Here is a 21623-nt window from a genome sequence, read left to right as displayed (position 1 = left end):
CCAGAGCAGTGGCTCCATGTCCTTGTCACCTCCAGCGCAACGCCTCGGTGTCCCACCATCTCCAGAGCAATGGCTCCGTGTCCCCACCACCTCCACAGCAATGCCTCCACGTGCTTGTGACCTCCACAGCAATGCCTCTGTGTCCTTGTCACCTCCAGAGCAACACCTCAGTGTCCCACCATGTCAAGAGCAATGGCCCCGTGTCCCCACCACCTCCACAGCAATGCCTCCACGTCCTTGTGACCTCCAGAGCAATACCTCTGTGTCCTTGTCACCTCCAGAGCAAGGCCTCGATGTCCCCACCACCTCCAGAGCAATGCCTCCATGTCCTTGCCACCTCCAGAGCAACGCCTCAGTGTTCTAGCACCTCCAGAGAAATACTTGTGTCCCACCACCTCCACAGCAATGCCTCTGTGTCCTTGTCACCTCCAGAGCAACGCCTCGGTGTCCCACCATCTCCAGAGCAATGGCTCCGTGTCCCCACCACCTCCACAGCAATGCCTCCACGTCCTTGTGACCTCCAGAGCAATGCCTCTGTGTCCTTGTCACCTCCAGAGCAACGCCTCGGTGTCCCATCACCTCCAGAGCAATGCCTCCATGCTCCCACCACCTCCACAGCAATACCTCCACATCCTTGTCACCTCCAGAGCAATACCTCCGTGTCCCACCACCTCCACAGCAATGGCTCCATGTCCCCAGCACTCACCATCTTCTCCCCCTGTGAAACCCGGGTGAAGACTTTGGGCTGCAGCTCCCCAGCACAGGTGCCTGCAGCTGCGGTCCCACAACGTGACCTCCCCGCCGAGCTGAATTTAGCAGAGAGCTTCGCAAAAAAACCACTAAGAAGCGAAAGTGGGCAAGCAGGCCGGGTTCCTTCTCACCCAGAAGGGCAATATTGATTTATATCGATCTGCTCTTTTATTTTTAGAGGGGATAAAACCCAGGAGCCTGCTCAAAAAGTGTCATTTGAGCCAGAAGGGAAGCGGCTTCTTCCCTTTGGGGAGAAACCCAGTTATTTGGGTCTTGGGTGACCTGGATCCAAAGTTCTCCTCTTCACATGGCTTTTGGGTTGCAAGGTGGGCAGGGCTGGCGCAGAGGTGGCTTTGCTCTGGGCTGCTTTCTCCACCTCTCTGGACACGCAGCTGGGCTGAGGCCGGGCAAACTCAGCTCACGCAACCTTCCCAAGAGCAAAGGGGTTTGTCTCAGCCCAGCCACCAGCTTCCCAGGAAGGCACGGAGCTCGGCACGGGAGCTCAGCGAGGAATCAACCAGCCGGGGCATCCCCGCACTGCCCCGCGGCCGGCTGCACGGCGCGAATCCAGGTCGGCAAAACGCACGTTTTTGGGGTGTGAACTCAAAAAAACCAAAGGTGGAAGTTCACCCATGAGGCTCCTTCGGAGCTGGAGCCCCAGCCGAGCTCGGCCCCCGAGTTACTGATTAAACAGCCCAGAAGGTGCTGGCAAAGAGGAGCGCTGCACGGCAGCTCTCGCCCGCGTCACTCCGGGTCTGCGACATGGAAAGGTCTCAGCGTGGCTCTGGGGGAGCTTCTGGAGGGGCAGAGGGGCTGGGGAGGGGCTGGGGTCTCCCCGGCGCTGCCCTGTGAAGGAGCAGCCCGGGAAGATGCTGCAGATAGGGATGGGGTGGGTGGCACTGGCTGTGGGATGTCCCATCCGTCCCCATGCGTGGAGCTGAGGGTCCTGCTCTCCGCGTGAGACCTACGGGGTGAGGCCCCATCTGCAGTGCTGTGTCCAGTGCTGGGCTCCCCAGTTCAGGAAAGATGAGGAGCTACTGGAGAGAGTCCAGCGGAGGGCTACGAGGATGAGGAGGGGACTGGAGCATCTCTCCTACAAGGAGAGGCTGAGGGAGCTGGGCTTGTTCAGCCTGGAGAAGAGAAGGCTGAGAGGGGACCTTCGAAATGCCTCTAAATATCTGCAGGGTGGGGGTCAGGAGGACGGGGCCAGACTCTTTCCAGTGGTGCCCAGTGACAGGACAAGGGGCAACGGGCACAAACTGAAGCCTGGGAAGTTCCAGCTGAACCCGAGGAAGAACTTCTTCCCTCTGAGGGTGACAGAGCCCTGGCCCAGGCTGCCCAGAGGGGCTGTGGAGTCTCCTTCTCTGGAGATATTCCAGCCCCGCCTGGCCGCGGTGCTGTGCCCCCTGCTCTGGGTGGCCCTGCTTGGGCAGGGGGTTGGGCTGGGTGACCCGCAGAGGTCCCTGCCCACCCCCACCATGCTGGGATTCTGTCATTCTGTGACTCCAACACGGCAGCAAACAGGGTCAGAGCATCCCTCACCCCACCCAGGGCAACCCCAGCCCAGCCCAAACCCCACGCCACAAGCCTGCATCTGCCAACCCAAGCGCCGACGGGGGAGATGCCAAGAAAAACACGCGAGGAGCTGCCGGCAGGAGCCCTTCCCGAGGCCGGCTGCCAAGGTTCCCCCTTCCAGCAACTCTCCTGACTCACTGGGCTAAAAATACTCACGGCGTAGCCCAGCGCTTTCGGGTCGGCGCAGAGGGTTCTGCCGGGCAGCGGTGGACGGTCCCGGCTCCGTTCTCCAGGTTTCTTCGAGGGAACGGAGGAAGAGGAGGCTCCGCGTCCCCGCGGCTGCGACGGAGCAGCGGTGGGATGCCGGGATGCTAACCTCGGAGCTGAGCTGGGCACCCTCGCCTCCGGCACGCAGCGAGCCCGGCCACGCCGACGGGCACGTGCACGTGAGCTCACACGCGTTTTTTCACACCGGGTTTTGGGTTGGTTTTGTTTTTTTCCCTTTCCTTCACAGCAGCGTCTCAGGCTGCAGCAGGGAGGATCTTGCAGCAACCCACATCCTTTGCAGAACACCCCCACGGCCGGCTCTCCGCAGGTGATGCGTCCTTCAGCCTTCACAGAATCACAGAATCCCAGCATGGCAGGGTTGGCAGGGACCTCTGGGGGTCACCCAGCCCAACCCCCTGCCCAAGCAGGGTCACCCAGAGCAGGGGGCACAGCACCGCGGCCAGGCGGGGCTGGAATATCTCCAGAGAAGGAGACTCCACAGCCCCTCTGGGCAGCCTGGGCCAGGGCTCCGTCACCCTCAGAGGGACGAAGTTCTTCCTCATCTTCAGCTGGAACTTCCCAGGCTTCAGTTTGTGCCCGTTGCCCCTTGTCCTGTTGCTGGGCACCACTGCAAAGAGTCTGGCCCCGTCCTCCTGACCCCCACCCTGCAGATATTTAGAGGCATTTCGAAGGTCCCCTCTCAGCCTTCTCTTCTCCAGGCTGAACAAGCCCAGCTCCCTCAGCCTCTCCTCACAGGAGAGATGCTCCAGTGCCCTCCTCATCCTCATAGCCCTCCGCTGGACTCTCTCCAGTAGCTCCTCCTCTTTCTTGAACTGGGGAGCCCAGTTCAACCCTTCTCAGGGTTGGCCAAAGCGGGGACAACCGGGGCATCCCCCCCTTGCCCTGTCCTGTCTCCAGCCACGCCGGGGAAGCCGAGGCCATCGCTGCAAGCGACGTCGTGGATGCTACGTGCCTGAATAACTCCAGCCCACAGACCACGTCCACACTGCAGCCACCCAGCATCGCACTGAGCCGGACAAGTGGTTCCTGCTCACCCAGCAACAAGGTCAAGCAAAATCAGCAATCCCTGTCCCAGCTCGGCAGCTTCAGGCTTTGCTACAGCTCTCACCGCTCTGCAGAAGAGGTCGGTGCCCAAAGAGCTTCTCCTCCCAGAAACAGCTAATATAAAGATCTCTCCTGCTAAATAGCTAAAAAAAAAAATAAAAAATGAACCCTGCGTCCTCTGGGTTTCAGAGGGACCCTCGCAGGGGGGTGTTGGGATGGGGACGAAGGCCCGAGACAGCCCCCGGGGACGGGGAGCTCAGCTCTGGGTTGAGAGGGGCAGTTGCTGAGCACACGTTTCAGGAACGTTACACTTCGGCTCTTCTTCTTTTTCCCGATTTCCTCTTCATTTTTTATTTTCTTCCTCCAGCCCCACTCCCACGACGCAGCCCCTTTGCGCTCTCAATGCGGCGATGGGACTGAGCCCGCGGGGCCAGGGCTGGGGCCACGACTGGGACTGGATGTCCCCTCTGTGTCCCTGCACCGACGAGTGACGCTGCAGGGGCGCGGGATGCAGGGAGCATCCCACCGACAGCATCCAGCAGACAGCATCCCACCAACAGCACCCTTCAGAGAGCATCCACAGAATCACAGAATGACAGAATGGTCGGGGTGGGCAGGGCCCTCTGTGGGTCACCCAGCCCAACCCCCTGCCCAAGCAGGGTCACCCAGAGCAGGCTGCACAGCACCGCGGCCAGGCGGGGCTGGAATATCTCCAGAGAAGGAGACTCCACAGCCCCTCTGGGCACCCTGGGCCAGGGCTGCGTCACCCTCAGAGGGAAGAAGTTCTTCCTCATGTTCAGATGGAACTTCCTATCCCACCAACAGCACCCCGCAGAGAACATCCCACCAACAGCATCCTGCTGCCCCTGAGCACCACGTCCCACCATCGCGTCCGGAGATGGACAGGGCTGGAGGCAGCCAACATGGACAACGGCCAATCCCACATTTTCATGTCCCCTCAAGCCCAGCACGGACACGAGCGATGGCCTCATCCGGCCGAGCACCCCGCAGCCTCGCGGCCCCGCTCACGCTCTGCCTTCGCACATCCTTGCCCGGGCCAAGACGCCCGACCAAAACCCAGCCAGGGAGCGTGGTGAAGGTGGCACCTGCACCCTGCCAGCACCGCGGCTGTGGAGCACCCAGGGGTCCCACCCCAGCTGCCCCCCGACCCAGCACCCATTGGGTTGGAGGACGGAGCAGGGACCCTGGCCGCAGCCCGAGCCCCCCGTACCTCCACCCCCTGCCCCCTCCAGCGTGGGGACGCGTCCCGTGGGACCCTGGCTCGGTCCCCAGCCGTGCCAGCCGTGTGACGCAGCCGCACACGGCGATGGAGGAGCCCACGAAACGAAACTGAGATCTTACACCACTGCCACCGCCACCCCCTTGCTGCAGGCTCCGTGTCCCCCCCCGCCAGCCCCCCACACCTTCTCCCGTGGGTGACACCCCGAAAGGTCCCCGTGGCGGCTCAGGGCCACCTCCCGTCACGCGCCCCGGGCACAGCCCCGGACCAGGAAGTTTTTCCGGTCGCTCCCACGCTCTCGGTAAAGTTTGGTGCCCCGGGGGTGCCACGTCCTCCAGCCGTACCCCAAGCCCTGGACAGACATGGGCTGACGGCCGCGGTCACAGCGTCACGCCGAAACCCCCCCCCCCCCCACCGAGCCCCTTCCCCAGCTCGGTGTGATGAGTTCGCACGTGCTCAGCCCTCCGCCCACCTCCTAGGGGTCTCGGACCCAACGCCGCACCCCAGGGCACCCAAGCACCCCGGGAAGGGGGTACCTTGAGCTCACGGAGAGGCGGCCGTCCCCTCCGTCCCCACGCCGAGCCCCGCGCTGACGGAGCCGGTGCTTCCTGCTGCGGCTGACAAGCGTGCGCAAGCGGGATTTGCATAGCACCCAGGCACCCAGGCAGGGCCCACGCGCGGGCACGCTCGAGCACGTGCCGCCGCCGGCTGCTCAAACCCATCGTACGGATGGGGAAACTGAGGCACGGCTCGCCCGGCCCCGGGAGAACGGTTCGGGGTGGTCCCAGATGCTGGCAGCAGGCAGAGCAGGCGGCTCGCAGCCCCCTCCTCTGCAAAACCTAAAGCCCAGGTCCCACTGAGCGATGCCACGACCCCAAAGCGCCCGCACCCGTGGGGAATCCGAGCCGAGGACCCCGCAGGAAGGCGGGGACGGGGACAACGGTGACCCACGACTTACCCTGGCCACCCAGGAGGGTCTCTGGCTGCCAAACCCACCCGTGGGCTCCATCACCCCTCACGCCGGGACCCTCCCCGAACCGTCCTGCCCCTTCTCTCGGCGGCCACCAAGTTGGATCCCGGATCCATCCAAGGAAAACGCAGCCCCGGGAGCAAGCTGGGGACCCCAGCCCAAGTGACCCCGGGGAGCAGCATTCCTCAGCGGCAGGGGACGGCGCAGGCAGGGTCCCGGCAGGCAGGGCTGCCTGCTCCAGCCCTGGCCCTTTGCTATCTATGCAGGCATTTCAGTGACTCACGACTTCATTGCTCTGGTTCCCGAGGGAACAGACAGGCTCCTACTCTGTTTGGCACCCACAGCATCACCCTCCAGCCCTGCTTCGGCACCAAAACCAGTGGGTTTCCACCGTACAACTGGGAGCGGGGATGGGTCCTCTCCAGGAGATCACCCGCAGTCGTCCAACCACCCTACAGCATCACTCTCCAGCCCTGCTTCAGCACCGAAACCAGTGAGTTTCCACCATACAACTGGGAGTGGGGATGGGTCCTCTCCAGGAGATCACCCACAGTTGTCCAGCCACCCTACAGCATCACCCTCCAGCCCTGCTTCAGCACCGAAACCAGTGAGTTTCCACCGTATAACTGGGAGCGGGGATGGGTCCTCTCCAGGAGATCACCCGCAGGCGTCAACCGAAACCAGTGAGTTTCCACCTTATAACTGGGAGTGGGGATGGGTCCTCTCCAGGAGATCGCCCGCAGGCGTCCAACCACCCTACAGCATCACCCTCCAGCCCTGCTTCGCACCAAAACCAGTGAGTTTCCACCATATAACTGGGAGCAGGGATGGGTCCTCTCCAGAAGATCACCCACAGTCGTCCAGCCACCCTACAGCATCACCCTCCAGTCCTTCTTCGGCACCAAAACCAGTGAGTTTCCACCTTATAACTGGGAGCAGGGATGGGTTCTCTCCAGGAGATCACCCGCAGTCGTCACCGAAACCAGTGAGTTTCCACCGTACAACTGGGAGTGGGGATGGGTCCTCTCCAGGAGATCACCCGCAGGCGTCCAACCACCCTACAGCATCACCCTCCAGCCCTGCTTTGGCACCGAAACCAGTGAGTTTCCACCATACATCTGGGAGCGGGGATGGGTCCTCTCCAGGAGATCACCCGCAGGCGTCAACCGAAACCAGTGAGTTTCCACCGTACAACTGGGAGCGGGGATGGGTCCTCTCCAGGAGATCACCCGCAGGCGTCACCGAAACCAGTGAGTTTCCACCATACAACTGGGAGCGGGGATGGGTCCTCTCCAGGAGATCACCCGCAGGCGTCCAACCACCCTACAGCATCACCCTCCAGCCCTGCTTTGGCACCGAAACCAGTGAGTTTCCACCTTATAACTGGGAGCAGGGATGGGTTCTCTCCAGGAGATCACCCGCAGGCGTCACCGAAACCAGTGAGTTTCCACCATACAACTGGGAGCGGGGATGGGTCCTCTCCAGGAGATCACCCGCAGGCGTCAACCGAAACCAGTGAGTTTCCACCGTACAACTGGGAGCGGGGATGGGTCCTCTCCAGGAGATCACCCGCAGGCGTCACCGAAACCAGTGAGTTTCCACCATACAACTGGGAGCGGGGATGGGTCCTCTCCAGGAGATCACCCGCAGGCGTCCAACCACCCTACAGCATCACCCTCCAGCCCTGCTTTGGCACCGAAACCAGTGAGTTTCCACCTTATAACTGGGAGCAGGGATGGGTTCTCTCCAGGAGATCACCCGCAGGCGTCACCGAAACCAGTGAGTTTCCACCATACAACTGGGAGCGGGGATGGGTCCTCTCCAGGAGATCACCCGCAGGCGTCAACCGAAACCAGTGAGTTTCCACCGTACAACTGGGAGTGGGGATGGGTCCTCTCCAGGAGATCACCCGCAGGCATCCAACCACCCCGCCGCGCTCCCGGTCTTATCTCTCCTTCCCCTTTATCTACCCCAAATCGGCCTCGCCGAGCTCCCATCCATCACTCCAGCCCTGTCCCCAGCAGACACGGGGAGCAGGTTTTTGCCTCCCCACCGCAGATCCTGGATAGGTATCAAGGCCTGGCCTGGTCTTGGGGTGCCGGCAGGACCTCCACATGGCTGGGAGCCGAGCTCCAGCCAGCTCCGAGCCTCTACCGCGGGGTGTAATGCCGGCTGCCCTGCCTCCTTGCACACCCCATCCCCATCCTCCATCCCCTCTTCCCCGGGTCCTGCCTGCGCGGGGCATCTCTCCCCTTTCCCACCAGCGAGGGTTCATTGGACTTGATGATCTTAGAGGTCTTTTCCAACCTTAATGATCCTATAATCCCCCCGGGATTTCGCACCCGGCACATCCCCGAAGCTGCCAGCTTGGCAGCGGGATGCGACCGCCCTTGGAGGTGGGATGGGAGCTGGGATGGGAGCGTGGTCCGGCAGCGGGAGCTGGCTGGGGGGCACTGGAATGGTCCGGCTTCCCCTGTTCCTCACCCCAGGCAGCAGCGCCGGGGCAGGCTGGGGACCGAGGGCTCCTCACGTGATGTCCCCGCAGAGGAAGCCTGGGTTTCGCAAAGCAAAGGAAATTACACAGGCTCCGGCCGGAGAGGACAGGCTGCCCAGGAGGGGGGTTGGAGCAGGTACAGAGGCCCTGTCCCCTCTGCTAAGGGACCCCAAAACACCCCTCCCCCGCTGACACCCCCATCCCTGGTGCGGCAGCTCCCCACGACAGCCGAAAACACCACCAGCAGATGACAAGCATCCCCCAGACCTCCTCAGGTCCCGCCGGATTTCTGCCCATCTTGCTACAACAGCAGCCCAGGACCCCCGTCCTGTCTCCTGCGGGGGGGTTACCCCTCTCCCAGGCAGGCACCCCCCCTTTTTCAGACTGGGAAAACATCGGCGCAGGATGGTTTCGGGTGCAGGGCTGAGCACAGACCTGCATCCCATCACCCCCCGCATTCCATCACCCCCCAAATCCCATCTCCCCCCACATCCCATCTCCCCCCACATCCCATCTCCTCTCGCACTCCATCTCTTCTCGCATCCCATCTCCCCCACATCCCATCTCCCCCACATCCCATCACCCCCCGCATCCCATTTCCCCCACATCCCATCTCCTCTCACATCCCATCTCCTCTTACACCCCATCTACCGCCAGATCCCATCTCCCCCCACATACCATCTCCTCTCACATCCCATCTCCTCTCACATCCCATCTCCCCCCACACCCCATCTCCCCCCCCATCCCATCTCCGCTTGTATCCCATCTCCCCCCCATCCCTTCTCCTCTCACACCCCATCTCCCCCCACATCCCATCTCCTCTCACATCCCATCTCCTCTTACACCCCATCTACCCCCACATCCCATATCCCCCCCATCCCATCTCCTCTCACATCCCAACTCCTCTTACACCCCATCTCCCCCCAAATCCCATCTCCCCCCACACCCCATCTCCCCCCACATCCCATCTCCCCTCACACCCCATCTCCCCTCGTATCCCATCTTCCCCACATCCCATCTCATCTCACATCCCATCTCCCCCCAAATCCCATCTCCCCCCACACCCCATCTCCCCCCACATCCCATCTCCCCTCACACCCCATCTCCCCTCGTATCCCATCTCCCCCCACATCCCATCACCCCCCGCATCCCATCTCCTCTCACATCCCATCACCCCCCGCATCCCATCTCCTCTCACATCCCATCTCCCCCCAAATCCCATCTCCTCTCACATCCCATCTCCCCCACATCCCATCTCCTCCAGCATCCCATCTCCCCCCACATCCCATCTCCTCCCACATCCCATCTCCCCTCGCATCCCATCTCCCCCCCATCCCATCTCCCCTCGTATCCCATCTCCCCCACATCCCATCTCCTCTCACATCCCATCTCCCACCACATCCCATCTCCCCCCAAATCCCATCTCCTCTCACATCCCATCTCCCACCACATCCCATCTCCCCCCACATCCCATCTCCCCTCGCATCCCATCTCCCCCCACATCCCATCTCCTCTCACACTCCATCTCCTCTCGCATCCCATCTCCGCAGCATCCCATCTCCTCTCGCATCCCATCTCCCCCCACACCCCATCTCCCCCCACACCCCATCTCCCATCCCGACGCTGCCGCTGCGACCTGCACCCGCGCAGCCGATGAGACGGCCGGTACCGGCGACGCGTTCCCGGGGAATTAGAAACAACACCCGGAGCGCTGCCGTCAAAGCCCACGCGCGGCAGCTCAGCTGGAGGGGGTGACTCAGGCACGGGGGAAAGATCTCCGTGTTCCCAACGCCGAGCAGGGCTGTTTATCTGGAGCCGGGGACGGGACGAGGCAGGACCATCTGGGGAGGAACGGCTCGGCGGGACACGGGGATGGCGGCTCTGCTGGTGGCTGCTCGGGGATGAGAGGGCAGGGTGCTGGCACACCGGTCCCCATGGTGTGGGGATGCTGGGGCAAGGCTCCCCATGAGGGTGCACCAGGGCGAGGGGCTCGGGGACCCCCAACTCCACTTCTGACGCTAACACCAAACTGGGAGGAGTGGTGGATACCCCAGCAGGCTGTGCTGCCATCCAGCGAGACCTGGACAGGCTGGAGAGCTGGGCAGAGAGGAACCTGATGAGGTTCAACAAGGGCAAGGGCAGGGTCCTGCACCTGGGGAGGAACAACCCCAGGCACCAGGACAGGCTGGGGCTGAGCTGCTGGAGAGCAGCTCTGCAGAGAGGGACTGGGAGTGCTGGGGGACGACAGGGTGACCATGAGCCAGCAGCGTGCCCTGGGTGCCAAGAAGGCCAATGGGGGGAGTGTGGGCAGCAGGGCGAGGGAGGTTCTCCTCCCCCTCTGCTCTGCCCTGGAGAGGCCCCATCTGCAGTGCTGTGTCCAGTGCTGGGCTCCCCAGTGCAAGAAAGATGAGGTCAGTACTGGGCCCAGTCTTGTTTAACTTCTTCATCAATGACCTGGATGAAGAGTTAGAATGTACCCTCAGCAAGTTTGCTGACGACACCAAACTGGGAGGTGTGGTAGATACACCAGAAGGCTGTGCTGCCATTCAGCGTGACCTGGATAGGCTGGAAAGCTGGGCAGAGAGGAACCTGATGAGGTTCAACAAGGGCAAGTGCAGGGTCCTGCACCTGGGGAGGAACAACCTCATGCACCAGCACAGGCTTGGGGTGGACCTGCTGGAGAGCAGCTCTGCGGAGAGGGACCTGGCTGTCCTGGTGGACGACAGGTTAACCATGAGCCAGCAGTGTGCCCTGGCTGCCAAGAAAGCCAATGGGATCCTGGGGTGCATCAAGAAGAGTGTGGCCAGCAGGACAAGGGAGGTTCTCCTTCCCCTCTACACTGCCCTGGTGAGGCCTCATCTGGAGTACTGTGTCCAGTTCTGGGCTCCCCAGTTCAAGAAGGATGAAGAGCTACTGGAGAGAGTCCAGTGGAGGGCTGCGAGGATGATGAGGGGACTGGAGCATCTCTCCTATGAGGAGAGGCTGAGGGAGCTGGGCTTGTTCAGCCTGGAGAAGAGAAGGCTGAGAGGGGACCTTCGAAATGCCTCTAAATATCTGCAGGGTGGGGGTCAGGAGGACGGGGCCAGACTCTTTCCAGTGGTGCCCAGCGACAGGACAAGGGGCAACAGGCACAAACTGAAGCCTGGGAAGTTCCAGCTGAACCCGAGGAAGAACTTCTTCCCTCTGAGGGTGACGGAGCCCTGGCCCAGGCTGCCCAGGGAGGCTGTGGAGTCTCCTTCTCTGGAGATATTCCAGCCCCTCCTGGCCGCGGTGCTGTGCCCCCTGCTCTGGGTGACCCTGCTTGGGCAGGGGGTTGGGCTGGGTGACCCACAGAGGTCCCTGCCAACCCTGCCATGCTGGGATTCTGTGATTCTTTTGGCCGTGGCCGATGCGGTGGCTGGTGCTGAAGCCAAAATGTCCTACCCTGAGCCCCCGCTTACTGCTCCCGGCCACCTCATCCCTAGGCAGGGCAGCTCTGCAGCTGCACCCCAAGAATTTCGCAGACCCCATGGCTGCAGGGTGGCCACAGCATCCTCCCCCCAGGGCCAGCCGCCTGGGTTTCAGATGCAAGGTTTGGTACAGGGTCACAAAATCATAGAATCATTAGGGTTGGAGAAGATCTCTGAGATCACCAGGTGCAACCGTTGCCCCAACACCCCCATGCCTGCTAAACCATGTCCCCAAGTGCCACATCCACACGGTTTTTGAACCCCTCCGGGGATGGGGACTCCCCCACTGCCCTGGGAAGCCTGGTCCAAGGCCTGACCACTCTTGCAGGAAAGAAATTCTTCCCAATCTCCAACCTGAACCTCCCCTGACGCAACTCGAGTCCATTGCCTCTCCTCCTATCCTATTGTCCCTTCTGGTCCCCACCCTGATGGAGATCTTCTTGCCTGAACTGCCTCAGCATTGCCCCTCAGCCATGCCAGAGCCATCAGCTTCTCTGCGCTGCTCCAACTGGGCGCAGTTCCATGGACACAGGGGAAAAGACACCCCGAGCAGCCCCAGGCTGTGCAGGAAGAGGGGTTCACCCTAAATCTCTCATCTTTTATGCCAGGAGAGAAACAACTCACACCCGAGCCAGCAAAGCTGTGTTTTTCTACTCCCCTGCCTGCTGCCTGCGGCTGCCAGACACAAAAAGGGCCATGGGCAGGCTCTGGGATCTGGTTTCCAGCCCGTCCTAGTAAGGGATCGAGGTCCCCGAGCCCCGTAGATGTGCTACCATCCTGCGTCATGGGGGTCATCCCGGGGCTTCCACTCATTCTTACAGTTATTAATGGAATTATCACTCGGTCCGTGTTTTTTCTTGTACCTTCATAACCAAAACTGGGTCCAACGCTGCTCCAGGCAAGAATGACGCGACTGTGGTGTAAGGGAAAGGGTCAGACATGCCAATAGCCTGGAAGAGCTCCCAAAATCATGCCCGGGCAGCTCACACAAGCCTTGAGGGCAGTTTGAGAGGGAACACGGGAGGTGCTTCTCGCTCTGGAACGATGCAGGAGGACGGGGCTGAGACAGCGTCCCCACGCCGTGGGGCTGGAGCGGCCTGGCAGGGCTCAGCCTTCCCCCTCAAACCAAACCTCCAGGTGGACCTGCTGGAGAGCAGCTCTGCGGAGAGGGACTGGGAGTGCTGGGGGACGACAGGGTGACCATGAGCCAGCAGCGTGCCCTGGGTGCCAAGAAGGCCAATGGGATCCTGGGGTGCATGAGGAGGAGTGTGGGCAGCAGGGCGAGGGAGGTTCTCCTCCCCCTCTGCTCTGCCCTGGGGAGGCCCCATCTGCAGTGCTGTGTCCAGTGCTGGGCTCCCCAGTTCAAGAAAGATGAGGAGCTACTGGAGAGAGTCCAGCGCAGGGCTGCGAGGATGAGGAGGGGACTGGAGCATCTCTCCTGCGAGGAGAGGCTGAGGGAGCTGGGCTTGTTCAGCCTGGAGAAGAGAAGGCTGAGAGGGGACCTTCGAAATGCCTCTAAAGATCTGCAGGGTGGGGGTCAGGAGGACGGGGCCAGACTCTTTGCAGTGGTGCCCAGCGACAGGACAAGGGGCAACAGGCACAAACTGAAGCCTGGGAAGTTCCAGCTGAACCCGAGGAAGAACTTCTTCCCTCTGAGGGTGCCGGAGCCCTGGCCCAGGCTGCCCAGAGGGGCTGTGGAGTCTCCTTCTCTGGAGATATTCCAGCCCCGCCTGGCCGCGGTGCTGTGCCCCCTGCTCTGGGTGACCCTGCTTGGGCAGGGGGTTGGGCTGGGTGACCCACAGAGGTCCCTGCCCACCCCGACCATGCTGGGATTCTGTGATTCTGTGAAACCACCCAAGCTCGCACAACCGCCGTCACGCTAAAAATAACCCGGGAGCAGCGCTCAAAGCCTCCCCTCGGGGAGGGGAAGCAGCTTCCCGGGAACAGGGTGGGCGTCTTTCCCGGTGACCTTTCTGCGGGAGAAGGAAGCGGAGCCGGGCGAGGGCTCGCAGCATCATTTTCTGGCACGGCGGGAAGTGTCCCGGTCGCTAAGCATCCCCGTCTCCAGGCAACCCGTGGGAATCACGGGAGATGCTGCTCCTGCTTCTTTTCGGGAAGGGAAATGGAAAGGAAAACGGGGGGTTTGGGGTGGGAACCCATTCTACGGCCGAGGCTGGGAGGGAGCTGGCACTGGGCATCGGCCGTGGGATGGGGGTGGGGAGATGCCCCTCAGGGTCCCCGCGGCAGCCGCAGACCCGTGCTCGTCCCTCCTCTCCCACCGCCACCAAAACCACCCAGCCCCCAGCGTGCCGACACTAATTCCGCTTATCATTTTCATCTCATTTTTCCGAAGAATCCTCGTCTCCTCCAAAACTCCTGGCTAGGTCGTAGCTTTTTTGGCAGGAATTTCCCCGGAGGGTGCCAAGCTGCAGCTCCTCCAGCGCCTGCCCGAGCCCCGACCAAGGAATTTCAAGCCCCGGCCGCTTCTCCGCAGCCTGGAAAAGCCCCCGGCCGCGGTCACGTCGCGCGGTGACGTTTTTCCCCGGGGTAAATAAAAAACCACCGAGAACCAGCTCGGAAGTCACCGCCGAGCCCTGCTTCAAAGCTCACTTCCCTTTCCAAACTGCCAGGCTCCAGCAGCCAGCCCTCCCCACGTTCGTTAGCGGGTCTCGTTATGTTCTCCGTACCGTCCTCGCCGGCCGCAGCACGGCTTCACGGCCACCCCTCCGGTCCGGCTGCGTTCGAGCTGAGCAGTCCCAGCACCGGCTTTGCAAAACGTGGGAATTTTGCGTTTCCCAAGGGAATTCAGCTCAGTTTGGGGGAAATCAGTTGCTGCCGTTTAATTAAGCGTTTAATTTCCCTGCTCGTCGGTCATTCCCGGCGCGTGCTGCCGCGCTGCTGCGCAGGGTTACGCAAGACCCGCTCGCCGCCAGGCTGAAAGTTTTTTACCCTTTGCAAAGTTTTCAGCTCTTTTCTTGGAATGGTGAGCATTTTAAATATAATTTTAAAAACAAAATAACCCAAATGACCCAGGGGTGCATGAGGAGGAGTGTGGGCAGCAGGGCGAGGGAGGTTCTCCTTCCCCTCTGCTCTGCCCTGGGGAGGCCCCATCTGCAGTGCTGTGTCCAGTGCTGGGCTCCCCACTTCTAGAAAGATGAGGAGTTACTGGAGAGAGTCCAGCGCAGGGCTACGAGGATGAGGAGGGGACTGGAGCATCTCTCCTACGAGGAGAGGCTGAGGGAGCTGGGCTTGTTCAGCCTGGAGAAGAGAAGGCTGCGAGGGGACCTTCGAAATGCCTCTAAATATCTGCAGGGTGGGGGTCAGGAGGACGGGGCCAGACTCTTTCCAGTGGTGCCCAGCGACAGGACAAGGGGCAACGGGCACAAACTGAAGCCTGGGAAGTTCCAGCTGAACCCGAGGAAGAACTTCTTCCCTCTGAGGGTGCCGGAGCCCTGGCCCAGGCTGCCCAGAGGGGCTGTGGAGTCTCCTTCTCTGGAGATATTCCAGCCCCGCCTGGCCGCGGTGCTGTGCCCCCTGCTCTGGGTGACCCTGCTTGGGCAGGGGGTTGGGCTGGGTGACCCACAGAGGTCCCTGCCAACCCCTGCCATGCTGGGATTCTGTGATTCTGTGACCCCTCCGAGGTGCCTTCAACTCTCTGCCCGCCTGGCCTGAGCTGCAGACGCACCAGCTCAGGTCAAAAAAACGACGTTTGTACCCCTTGAACTCCCTCAAACTGGGTGATTTCTAAATTTTTTTCAGCGTGAGGTCCCTGGTTTTTGCCCTCGAGGTTTTCTTTCGGCTCGGGGCCAGGGGCGCAGGTCCCAGCGGAGGGAAGGCAGCTTCACTTCGAGTTGCCCCGTCCCAGCAGAGCCGGCTGAGCATCCCGTGCTGTCTCTGCCGGGGAAGGGTTTGGGATGGCGGGGTGGGATTTCCCCGCTGAAATCCCTCGCTGCTTCAGCCTTTGGAGATAAAACCAGGCAGCAAAATGCCCCGGTTTCTGCCGGGTGGAAACTCCCCATCAGGGCCCCACGGGGACGGGCCAGATCCTGGCAACACGGGCAGGTATTTTGCCTCTGGCTGTATGGCAGAGGGAGGTGGAGGCAATCCCCTTCCTCCTCCTCTTCCTCTTCCGCCATGTGAGGAGCATTCCTTCTGAATATGAGGAAGAACTTCTTCCCTCGGAGGGTGCCGGAGCCCTGGCCCAGGCTGCCCAGAGGGGCTGTGGAGTCTCCTTCTCTGGAGATATTCCAGCCCCACCTGGCCGCGGTGCTGTGCCCCCTGCTCTGGGTGACCCTGCTTGGGCAGGGGGTTGGGCTGGGTGACCCACAGAGGTCCCTGCCCACCCCTGCCATGCTGGGATTCTGTGATTTAGCCATTTTTAGCCCCAGTTAGCCCTTCCAACCCCCCAGCAGCAACACCCGGGTGAACTGGGGGGGACAGCCCCCGCTGCGGGGCAGGAGAGCCCGCTCGTGGACCTGGGAAAGGGAACGGAGGGTTTGCTTCGTGCGGGCTGCACGGGCGTAGGTGGGCAGGGGGAGCGGGCTGTGCGGTGCGGCAGGGTGTGCATCAGGGCACGGTGTGCAGCGTGGCCGGGTGGGCAGGGTATGCAGGGCGGGCAGGGTGGGCAGGGTGGGCAGGGTGGGCAGGCTGGGCAGGGTGTGCAGTGCATCAGGGTGTGCAGCGTGGCAGGGTGTGCAGGGTGTGCATCATGGCTGGCTCTGCAGCATGGCAGGGCGTGCAGCGTGGCCGGGTGTGCAGGGGGTGCAAGGTGCGTAGCGTGGCTGGGTGTGCAGGTGTGCAGGGTGTACAGGTGTGCAGCGTGGCAGGGTATGTGCAACGTGTGCAGTGTGGCCGGGTGTGCAGCATGGCAGAGGGTGCACGGTGTGCAGCGTGGCAGGGTGTGCAGGGTGTGCAGGGTGTGCAGCGTGACCGGGTGTGTAGTGTGTGCAGGGTGGGCAGGCGTGCAGGATGTGCAGGGTGTGCAGGGTGGGCAGGCGTGCAGGATGTGCAGGGTGTACAGGGTGTGCAGCGTGGCACAGCCCCCACGAGGCTCACAGGCAGAGCCCCCCCAGCTGTGCCCGCTGGAGCCAGCTCAGGACGGACACCAGGTTGCCCATGGCAAGCTCTTGCCCGTGGCCGTGCTCCTGCCGCGATGGAGATCTCTCCAGCCTGGACGCTGGCTGCACCGGGCTGGGGAGCCAAGCGGGGCAGGGACCGGGACACGGTGCCAGGCAGGGACGAGCGCAGGGGCAGGCAGAGCTCTCCCACACCAACTACCAGGGCCCAGGGGCCAGAAACCTCCACAGAAATCACCTCCGCGGGCCAGGGCATCCCCGTGGGACTTCTCAGTCCCAGGAGCGAAGCGGACACGTTTAGGCCACTGTTTTCAAGCTCTCCCCCGGGATGAAATCACTCAGACCCCTAAAAACGTCCGAGGTTTTTTTTTCCCCCCCGTGGGGAGCCCCGCTCGTGCCTTGGAGCGGCCAAGCCATGGCTCTGGGGAGCAGCAACGCTGCCAGCCCCCGAGCCTGCAGCACTTCCTTCGCAGCACCCTTCACAGAATCACAGAATGGTCGGGGTGGGCAGGGACCTCTGTGGGTCACCCAGCCCAACCCCCTGCCCAAGCAGGGTCACCCAGAGCAGGGGGCACAGCACCGCGGCCAGGCGGGGCTGGAATATCTCCAGAGAAGGAGACTCCACAGCCCCTCTGGGCAGCCTGGGCCAGGGCTCCGGCACCCTCAGAGGGAAGAAGTTCTTCCTCGGGTTCAGCTGGAGCTTCCCAGGCTTCAGTTTGTGCCCGTTGCCCCTTGTCCTGTCGCTGGGCACCACTGGAAAGAGTCTGGCCCCGTCCTCCTGACCCCCACCCTGCAGATATTGAGAGGCATTTCGAAGGTCGCCCTGCAGCCTTCTCTTCTCCAGGCTGAACAAGCCCAGCTCCCTCAGCCTCTCCTTGTAGGAGAGATGCTCCAGTCCCCTCCTCATCCTCGCAGCCCTCCACTGGACTCTCTCCAGTAGCTCCTCATCTTTCTTGAACTGGGGAGCCCAGCACTGGACACAGCACTGCAGATGGGGCCTCCCCAGGGCAGAGCAGAGGGGGAGGAGAACCTCCCTCGCCCTGCTGCCCACACTCCTCCTCACGCACCCCAGGATCCCATTGGCCTCCTTGGCACCCAGGGCACGCTGCTGGCTCATGGTCACCTTGTTGTCCACAAGGACACCCAGGTCCCTCTCCGCACCCTTCTGCACAGCAGGGCCATCCCAGTTCAGCCCAGCACACCAGCTCCCCTGCCTCACTGGTGGTCACAGCTGGGGTGAAGCCTCCCCCCCGCCATGCGGCTGCTGGGGTTTTCCCTGCGGGAAACATTTTTTTTAGCTGTTTTTAAACACGGAAACACAGCAAACCACCCCAGGACGCAAAGCCCAGCGGAGTCCCGCGAGGTTTCCCCGGGGGCTGACGGGAGCCGTGTCTCCAACGCGTCACGTTCCTGTTCCCTCTTTGAGGCCACTTCCCCAAACAGAGCTGGGTGGCCTTGCTAGGTGCCACCGCTGCCACCGTCCCTCCCTGCCCCAGCCAGCCCCATCCCAGGGGGAAAACACAGCCAAGCCAGAGGGATTGTCACCCCTCGGGAGGATTTTCCGAGGGAAAAATCCAATTTTAGCCCTGTGGTTCCCCAGGGAGAGGTCTCCTGGGGATTTTCGTGTCAGGCTTTGCGGGTTTCACCCCTTCTGTACGCCAGGATGCCTCGGGGGAGGAGACGTGGGCACGGCACGGGGCTTGACACCGTCGCAACTTGAAACACAAGCAAGGCTTTGGGTGAAAGGTTCCCAGCTCCGTCTACCCCTCAGAATCACAGAATCACAGAATGTCAGGGGTGGGCAGGGACCTCTGTGGGTCCCCCAGCCCAACCCCCTGCCCAAGCAGGGTCACCCAGAGCAGGGGGCACAGCACCGCGGCCAGGCGGGGCTGGAATATCTCCAGAGAAGGAGACTCCACAGCCCCTCTGGGCAGCCTGGGCCAGGGCTCCGTCACCCTCAGAGGGAAGAAGTTCTTCCTCGGGTTCAGCTGGAACTTCCCAGGCTTCAGTTTGTGCCCGTTGCCCCTTGTCCTGTCGCTGGGCACCACTGCAAAGAGTCTGGCCCCGTCCTCCTGACCCCCACCCTGCAGATATTTAGAAGCATTTCGAAGGTCCCCTCGCAGCCTTCTCTTCTCCAGGCTGAACAAGCCCAGCTCCCTCAGCCTCTCCTCGTAGGAGAGATGCTCCAGTCCCCTCCTCATCCTCGCAGCCCTCCGCTGGACTCTCTCCAGTAGCTCCTCATCTTTCTTGAACTGGGGAGCCCAGCACTGGACACAGCACTGCAGATGGGGCCTCCCCAGGGCAGAGCAGAGGGGGAGGAGAACCTCCCTCGCCCTGCTGCCCACACTCCTCCTCATGCACCCCAGGATCCCATTGGCCTTCTTGGCACCCAGGGCACGCTGCTGGCTCATGGTCACCCTGTCGTCCCCCAGCACTCCCAGTCCCTCTCCGCAGAGCTGCTCCCCAGCAGCTCAGCCCCAGCCTGTCCTGGTGCCTGGGGTAATAACTCATGAGTAATAACTCTGCCAGGGAAAAAGCAAAATGATTCAGACGCTGCTTTCCCAGCCCCCGGCGCCTGGAAGACCCTTTCTGCTGAATATTAATAACAGCGGAGAGCGCGCAGGCACGGAAACGCAGAGCTTGGGGACAGCGGCACTGTCACCCCGCACGCCAGCCCCTCGCACACGCGCGTGGGTCTCGCAAAGCATCGTCAGCAAGGGCGAGGACGGGTTTCCCCACCACGTCCCGCATCCTCCGCGGACACCCGTGCTGGGAGGGTGTAAATCTGGGAACCCGAAGGGTGATCCCCATCCCGATGCCGCCCTTCCCTGCCCGGCGCCGGGGAGCTCGCGGACGCCCGGCGTCGGCTCCTGCTACGAGGATCCCTCGCCCGCAGCCGTGCAGAGGTGACCCCGCGGCACCCCCGCGACGGGTCCTGCACCCAGGCAAGTCCCAGTGTCACCCCTTCTCCAGGGTTTCCTCCAGCACCAAGATGGCGATAAGGGGTACATGATGGGTGCAACAGGACTCTGCAGCTGGCTGTCCCCTCCCCGAGGGCCACCTCGTCCTGGGAACACCCCTATGCTGGGTACAGTTTCGGCCCAAGACGGGGTGGAGGACCCCGAGGATGATGAGGGGACTGGAACATCTCCCCTACGAGGAGAGGCTGAGGGAGCTGGGCTTGTTCAGCCTGGAGAAGACAAGGCTGACAGGGGACCTAATAAATGCTTACAAATATCTGCAGGGTGGGGGTCAGGAGGATGGGGCCAGACTCTTTCCAGTGGTGCCCAGCGACAGGACAAGGGGCAACGGGCACAAACTGAAGCCTGGGAAGCTCCAGCTGAACCCGAGGAAGAACTTCTTCCCTCTGAGCGTGACGGAGCCCTGGCCCAGGCTGCCCAGAGGGGCTGTGGAGTCTCCTTCTCTGGAGATATTCCAGCCCCGCCTGGCCGCGGTGCTGTGCCCCCTGCTCTGGGTGACCCTGCTTGGGCAGGGGGTTGGGCTGGGTGACCCACAGAGGTCCCTGCCAACCCCTACCATTCTGTGATTCTGTGATTCTGTGACCCTTGCAGCACCACCTTGCCCGTGAAGCCCCCAGGACACGCCACGCTCAGACCCAGCCACCAGCGCTGACCTCTCCCCACCTCCCCGCCCCGATGCCGGTGCCTCACCCAGCGTGGTCCCCACTGCCTTTCCCAGCTGCCCCGTGTCACCGGCTCCCCGCCACCTCCTTGGGACAGTCCCAGTGGCTTCTCCGAGCCCCCCAAGACCTTTCAGATCCCTGTCCAAGCGGTCAGACCCCCCTGGATGTCCCTGTCCCGGGGGATCTGCCGGTGGGGCCACCCTTTCCACCCAGGGCAGATGTCCCCGGCCAGGGGTGGGTTAGGAGGAGCAGCACGTCCCGGGGGAACCCTCCGGTGGGACCACGCAACCCCGGATGCGTCGAAGCCCTGGTGGAAAGCGCACGGGGCTGTTGCATCAGCCCCCCCAGATGGCAACGCTCCCGTCTCCAGGATTCCTCCTCCGTGTCCTGGTGGGCCGGTGAGGGCAGGCGGGCATGTTGGCCGTCAGGAACCGCCCCACCGTTGGGCAAACATCGACACCGGCAAGAGATGGCAGAGCCGGGGAACCTCTGCAGGGTGGGGAGCACCGGGAGAGCCCCGCACCCTCCCCGCGTGCCCCCAAGTCCCTGAGCACGCCCGGGCGGGCGCGCTGGGGTGGGGACCCCCACCATGGGCAAGGGGTTCCACTGCCTCAGGTCTTTCCCGTCCCCCCTGGCACCCGAGTGCCCCCCGAGAGCGGGTAGAGGGTCTCACCTTGGCGGGAGTCGCCTTCGCCCCCCGGCCAGCCCCGCTCCTCGTCCCGGCGGGGACGGGGACAGGCGGTGGTGTCGCCGGTGGGGACGGTTGGCCCGGTGGGTGCTGGTCCCGTGGGTTGGTACCGGTGGGGGAAACCACTCCTCCCCGCCTCTCGCTTCCGGAAAGGGCTCGCCAAGGCTGGCGGGTGCCACCGACGTCGGGGGAGGAAGAGGAGGCAGGAGGCGAGGAAGGCCCGCGACCCCTCACCTGCCCACCCAGCCTTCCCCACCTCGATCCCGAAGGCGGGTTGGGGCAGGTCTCGGGATCAGCTGGGAATCTGGGCAGGGAGCCCGAGGCAGCCGGCGTTCAGGCTGCTCCCGCTCGTACCTGGGAGGAGCTGAGCCCCCGCCGCGGGGGTGTCCTGTGTGTCGTGTCCCCCCCCCCCAAAACCGCAGCCCCCCCGGCACCGCGGAAGAACCGAGGCAGGAAGGAGGATGGTG

At 62.7% G+C, this 21623-nt stretch overlaps 1 protein-coding gene across 12 annotated transcripts in view; it reads right to left on the bottom strand.

Moving 5' to 3' along the window:
• PTK2B (protein tyrosine kinase 2 beta) overlaps positions 1 to 21623 on the bottom strand; it is a 45147-nt gene that overhangs the window by 21800 nt on the left and 1724 nt on the right. For 2 of the 12 annotated variants that reach the window (XM_075415094.1, XM_075415095.1), the window contains exons 1-2: positions 9820 to 9867; positions 8292 to 8359 (exon numbers count right to left, since the gene is read on the bottom strand). The exons of 1 other annotated variant lie outside the window; for it this stretch is intronic. In XM_075415094.1, coding sequence (XP_075271209.1) covers positions 8292 to 8359; positions 9820 to 9854 — 103 coding nt within the window. In that variant the 5' untranslated portion in view covers positions 9855 to 9867. Of the gene's footprint in view, positions 1 to 5373; positions 5453 to 8291; positions 8360 to 9819; positions 9868 to 9937; positions 9992 to 21141; positions 21407 to 21623 lie in introns of those variants that run through there. 9 more of the 12 variants (XM_075415104.1, XM_075415106.1, XM_075415105.1 and 6 more) reach the window with 9 other exon arrangements.

This window comes from Opisthocomus hoazin, chromosome 2 (assembly GCF_030867145.1).
Source record: "Opisthocomus hoazin isolate bOpiHoa1 chromosome 2, bOpiHoa1.hap1, whole genome shotgun sequence".
NCBI classification, from domain to species: domain Eukaryota; kingdom Metazoa; phylum Chordata; class Aves; order Opisthocomiformes; family Opisthocomidae; genus Opisthocomus; species Opisthocomus hoazin.
The sequence above is the reverse complement of the archived record's forward strand: the minus strand, read 5'-3'. Positions and strand labels throughout refer to the sequence as shown.